The sequence below is a fragment of the Zingiber officinale genome, chromosome 4B (genome assembly GCF_018446385.1).
Source record: "Zingiber officinale cultivar Zhangliang chromosome 4B, Zo_v1.1, whole genome shotgun sequence".
NCBI lineage: Eukaryota > Viridiplantae > Streptophyta > Magnoliopsida > Zingiberales > Zingiberaceae > Zingiber > Zingiber officinale.
In genome coordinates this window covers 12,844,935-12,851,093 of record NC_055993.1, presented here as the reverse complement: position 1 = coordinate 12,851,093, position 6,159 = coordinate 12,844,935, and the positions used below count along the sequence as shown (strand labels likewise).

The following is a 6,159-nucleotide window of genomic DNA, read 5'->3' as shown; positions in this document are numbered from 1 at the left end:
TTGACTACTTGAATTCCAATTTTCAAATATATTTACCAAAATCTCACGGATGTGTTGCATATCTTCTATGTCCAAAAAAATACGAAAGAGTGACTATTTGATCAGTACTATGTGTCGGTCATGTAAAATAACAGACCCTTCATGCGTTCCTTTCTTCATGGATGCTTGAAAAAAACTTTTAAAGTGACCGAGGACACTGTTCCAATACAGTTTCTGTCCAACATCAACTGAACCCTATACTTTATAAAAATATAAAAATTTAAATCATACTAGTTCAGCTTCTCAAGATCACAGAGTTTGTAAAATGATAACCTTTACAGCTAATTGATGTGGAGAGGATGATGATACACCCGATCGACGTCTTTGCGCCATTATGATACCAGCTGATTGATGTAAATCCTAGAATCCTTCACTGTTGGCTCGCGAACCGTCTTGGTTTTTAATTGAACTGAAATGCTTGATGCCGCTTGAGAAACACTCGAGGTCACTAAACTAGGGTTTCACGAGAGGGAGCTGCACTCGCATGTCACGAAGGAGGGAGGTACACTAATGATCGAATTTATTTTTTTAAAATCAAAGTTATTCAAAAATGTTGTTCGGATGCCTGGGAAATGATGACTGATCAGAGGAGATTGGCGGGAGGGTTATATTCGGTATTACACATCACTTACCTGCGCCTTTTGGTAAATACCAAATGGTGATACGCCTTTTGATAAATACAATATACCACGTACGTCTTATGGTAAATTGTGGTTATTTTAAAGAGGGGAGGTAAAGATAAATTGAGATTTTTTTTTGCTTTGAAAAACAAATTGCTTTTAAAATAATAATAATAATAATAATAAAATTTTAAAAAGAACAAAATGTCGAAATCATGAAACTGCCCTGTTTCGATCAAACCGAAGCTTTGGACCTCGGATTGTGCATATAAACAATCGTCAGCTTCACTAATCTCCAAATGGCACGGTTCGCGTCCGTTGAATTTGCTGCTACTTGGACGGACACCTTGAGTTGGCGTTGACACTCGACATCGCTGCATCACTTGGATGCCGTCGCTGCAGCATACGCCCAAGCCGGCCAAAACCCGGCCGATTTAAGGCACCGCATCATTTAATTTGTCCTCGACTTAGCCTTCGCATGCACAACAAAGCATAGCAAGCCGATCGAGGCGTCGGAGCTAAGAAGGAGAGAAGAACCAGAAATGGGATCGTCCATGTCTTGTTGTGGCCGATCCGAGAAGGTGGATCAAGGGTATGCATGATGCGTGCGTGCGTGAAATCAAATTCGATGTGTGATTTTCTAATATAATCGTCAATTGAAATCAGGGTTGTTGTGAGTAGTGGCGGATTGAGTAGCACCTGGAGGATCTTCACCTACAAGGAGCTCTACTCTGCGACCAACGGATTCAGCGAGGATCATTTGCTGGGCGAAGGCGGATTCGGGAGCGTCTACTTGGGCAAAACCAGTGATGGTCTTCGGATCGCGGTGAAGAAGCTCAAGTCGATGAACTCGAAGGCGGAGATGGAGTTCGCGGTGGAGGTAGAGGTGCTGGCGAGGGTCCGGCACCGGAACCTTCTCGGGTTGCGGGGTTACTGCGCCGCCATGGATCAGAGGTTGATCGTGTACGATTACATGCCCAACCTCAGCTTGCACTCGCACCTCCACGCCCATTTATCCGGATCCAGCGGGGCGAAGTTGGATTGGAGGAGGAGGATGAACGTAATCCTTGGATCTGCGGAAGCTTTGGTGTGAGTGATGAATTCAATTAATATTATTCAGAATTGAATTGCTTAATTAATTAGTAGATATTAGAGCGAATATAATTAATTAATTTTCATGATCAGGTACTTGCACCACGAGGTGACGCCGCACATAATCCACCGGGACATCAAGGCCAGCAACGTGCTGCTCGACTCCGACTTCGAGCCGCTGGTGGCGGACTTTGGGTTCGCGAAGCTCATCCCGGAGGGGGTCAGCCACATGACGACGAGGGTGAAGGGGACGCTGGGGTACCTGGCGCCGGAGTACGCGATGTGGGGGCGCGTCTCCGACAGCTGCGACGTCTACTCCTTCGGCATCCTCATGCTGGAGGTGGTGTCGGCTCGGAAACCCATCGAGAAGCTCCCTGGCGGCGCCAAACGCACCATCACCGAGTGGGCCGAGCCGCTGATAGCCCGGGGGCGGGTGGGTGACCTGGTGGACCCGCGCCTGCAGGGCGCGTTCGACGAGGCAGAGCTACGGCGGGTGGTGGAGGCCGCTGTGCGGTGTGTGCAGGTTCGTTACGTTATTATTGTTATCAATATTAAATTATCAGATATTGTTTTCAGATGTGTGTGTAATAATAATATTGTTAATTTGGAGTGCAGGGGGAAGCGGAGAGAAGGCCTGACATGAAGGAGGTGGTGGAGATTCTGCGGGGGAAACATGAGGGGCGAGTAAAGAGAGAGGTGGCGAGGTTGGAGAGCATTCGGTACAACGATGACCTGATGGCCATGGATGATCAAAGTGAGGAGGAGTTGGAGGACGGCTTCTTTGTTTCAGAGCGTGGAGCGAGGGATCAGAAGAGGGTGGTCGATGAGGGAGACGAGGCGAGCAGCTTCTACGGCGTGTTTGGGGAGTTGCCGGTGCGGATGACGCAGGATCCTCCGCACGCGAAGACATGGGGCGGCAGAAGAGAGGGCAGGTTAATGTGAAATAATGCCCAATTACCTATTGATGAAATTGCGTAACACTTAATCATCTATACATATTTCTGTTTGAACTCGGTGTAAGGATATATGTTTGATACAGTCTATTGATTAAAATCCTCCCATGTGTTCCAACCCCTCTGTAAGTGCCTGTTCTTTTTATTCTGCCTTCTATTTTAATCAGTTGTTGATCTTAGTGACGTTCTAGTCTCCTTTGTCTGTCCAATATCCATTTTCATTTCTCCATGTCAAATCTATTGATGGCCACAGAGTCACTTCTGCTCCTTCGTATAGATCCACCGAGTTCAACTTCACCATTGGTGAATTGGATAGAATAAGGAGGACGTATAAGATTCCTGTCGACCATCGTATAGTGGTTCCAAATGATAACGACAGTCCTAATCATTCTCCTCCCGATTTTGTGATCTTCTTAGCTTCTTGAACCATTTTTTGAGTGGGCTACACTTTCTTATTCCTACTTTCTTCTCCGAAATGGCTTTCCACATTCCCTTGGTCCAAATTCACCATACTAAATTCTCATATCTCCTCAAGTTTTTCATTTTTTTCATTTTACCCAAAGAAAATGAAAGACGGGGTATTCTTCTTTTTCTCCAAAATTGGGCCCAGTCTTTTGAAAAACTTCCCATATCACACAAAAGAGGTGAAAGCCTTACTTTTTCTTTGTGAAGCCCCCTGAAGCCTGTGTCTTGGCCTACTCATTGGCAACTCGAGTTACCTGTAACTCCTACCTTGAAAAATTATCACTTGGAGCAGAGCTATTTTGTTGCGTCTCAGAAGTTGCATCATATGAAGTTCGTAGCAACTTGCCACTCGATGAGGAGTTATTTTACAAATTCATATTGAGCCCCGTCTCAACTCCTCTCACAGCTTCATTCGGTAAGACTTTTTGGTTGCACAAGTTTTGCTATCTAATGAATGCTTACCACCTTGTCCAGTCAACACTATGCTGAAGACTTCCATAAGCAAAGTGGTGAAGCTACCAAAACCGAATTGGAGGCAAGAGGCGTGTAGATTGTGGACTTGACAATGGATGAGGCTATGCCCAAGGGGAGAACACCACTCACTCCTATCGTGACTCTGACAAAGGCTACCCCCCAATTGGCTGCTACGGAACCAACTCCGATAGGGGAGTTAAGGACACCTATAGCCCCCCAATTGGCAGCTACAACACTAACTCCCTCGAGGGAATCAAGGGCACCCTTGAGCAACGAGGAAGAGGCGTCACTCGCCCAGGACCCCCTCTAGCCCATCGTAACCACCGGAAGTTTAGGTCTCGACTTCGCCAACTGAGTCAGGGAACTGTCATGCGGAGGCCAACTCTGTAGGATCGTTGCGCTAAAAGGGGTGAATAGTGATCGTGGCTTCTCATAATTTTCAAAAATCGATCACATAAAGAGTAAGTAAATACAACGGAAATAAAGAAATACATAACAGAAAGAGAATCTAAGTCAACACGTGTTAGTTTTACTTGGTTCGGAGCCGGTGACGACTCCTCCAAGGCCCGCGATCGATGATCACTTTCGATGGACAATCCACTAGTAGTTTGAATTGTTACAAAGAGTCATTACAATTTAAGTATGAGTACCTTTGAAAATTAAACAATACCAACTACTTAGTGGAAGAGATGAGCATAGTTATCGTCGGATCAACTTTTGGGCGTTGTAGAATCATTTTCTAAGCAGCGCGTAGGAGAAAAACTTCTTTGAATTGATATGTCGAAGCTACTGATCGAATCCTCCTTTTATAGCTGTATCTGGGCACCTAGATCCCCTCCCGGGCGCCTAAAGTGTGTTGACGTGACAAGCTCTCGTTAAAATTTCATCCTGGAAGTTTATCCATATCCGGGGCCCGGACCACCTTCGGGCGTTTGGACCGCTGATGTGGGCTAGCTAGTCGTTGTGCTCCAACGCAGACTTAGGATTGTTTTTTGGAAGTTAAGGTGCTTGGAGTAACTCCGAGCGCTTGAACCATTCGGGTGCCTGGCCAGGCACCCACCTAGGGTGCTCCCTCATCGTAACTTACCCGGGCATCCGGAGCAACTCCGAGCACTCGGACAAGCTCTGGGCGCTTGGAGCCCTATTTTCCAGCAACCTTTTGCTTTCAATTTCTACACGACAGAGTTATATGGACAAACAATAATATGTAAAGTAAAGTGAATTTTGACAGTCTCCGGACTATCCGATTCTGACTTTGAGTTTAGCTGAAACTCTAGATCAGATCGACGTGTACTGTTCTCTCTACTGGGAACGTGCCTTCATTCACTCCTCTCAGAAGAGTTTACCTTTTGACAGATCCGTCCTCCAGACTGTCTGGACTTTTACTCAACATCCGAGACTTCAAGACTCTCTCCTAGTGTCCTCGACCCTAGGATTTCCCTCCTGGTGTCTGTGACCTCCAGGACTTTCACCTAATATCCTAGTCCTTAGGATTTTTGTCCGACGTCCTCGACCTACTAAAACTTTGCCTAGTCCCTAGGATAGGAACTTCGTTGCCTAACCGCAGGTAAGACTTTCTATCTACCTAGTGTCCATTAGAACTTCTTTACCTAGTCTCAACTAGGACTTTCATCTTACCTAAGATCACTTAGGACTTTCCTACACACTCAACCAAACTCGTTAGAATAACAACACAGTTTAACTTTGAACCTTTACCAATATCAAAATACAAGTTTGATTAGCTAGTGTTTCTCGTACCAACAAGCTCTTCACGTCTGCGTGGCCCAACTTCGCCACTTAGGGCTTAGACTCCGACTTTCCATGCTGAGTCCTAGGGCCTCTATATCAAGGCCAAGTTGTCACACCCTCATCCGAGCCTCGGTTTCCCAGTTCGTCCAGATGACACCCAAGTGGATCCCTCTCTGCTTAATGTGGGTGAAGGCCCCGTCCAAGCGGCCATAGAAGCGGCCTTGGAGCCAAAAGTTTTCAGAGACTACAAGCCAAATCTTACTTTCTATAATCTAGTGGCGACGAAGTGGGTGAATGCCCATGATAACTTGTTAAACAAATTTTTAGATATCTAAAAGGTACACAAAATATAGGAATGTGGTACCTTAAGATAACTAATTTTGACCTTTTAGGATATTCTGACTCAGACTATCTTGACTCTAAGTTAGATAGAAAAAATATAAGTAGTGGATGTCAATTACTTGGACCATCACTTGTCAGCTGGTTTAGTAGAAAATAATTTTGTGTTGCTTTATTTACAACTGAGGCAGAAGATATAGTTATGGGTGAATGTGTAACACAATTATTATGGATGATGTACATATTGCAAGACTTTAACTTAAATTATAAAAATATAAAAATATTTATTGATAAAATAAGTTCAATAAACTTAACTAAAAATCTAGTACATCATTCAAGAACCAAACATATAAAGGTTAAACATCATTTTGTAAGAGATCATGTAGCCAAAGGCGATATTGAACTCAACTATATTGAGTCAAAATCAA

At 44.7% G+C, this 6,159-nt stretch overlaps 1 protein-coding gene across 1 annotated transcript; it reads left to right on the top strand.

Moving 5' to 3' along the window:
• The first annotated feature begins 1,145 nt into the window (after positions 1-1,145).
• LOC121977405 (putative serine/threonine-protein kinase) lies at positions 1,146-2,785 on the top strand. The gene is made up of 4 exons (XM_042529984.1): positions 1,146-1,251; positions 1,326-1,748; positions 1,845-2,274; positions 2,367-2,785. The coding sequence occupies exons 1-4, from the start codon at positions 1,202-1,204 to the stop codon at positions 2,691-2,693; spliced, it is 1,230 nt and encodes a 409-aa protein (XP_042385918.1). The 5' UTR covers positions 1,146-1,201; the 3' UTR covers positions 2,694-2,785.
• The last annotated feature ends 3,374 nt before the right edge of the window (positions 2,786-6,159 follow it).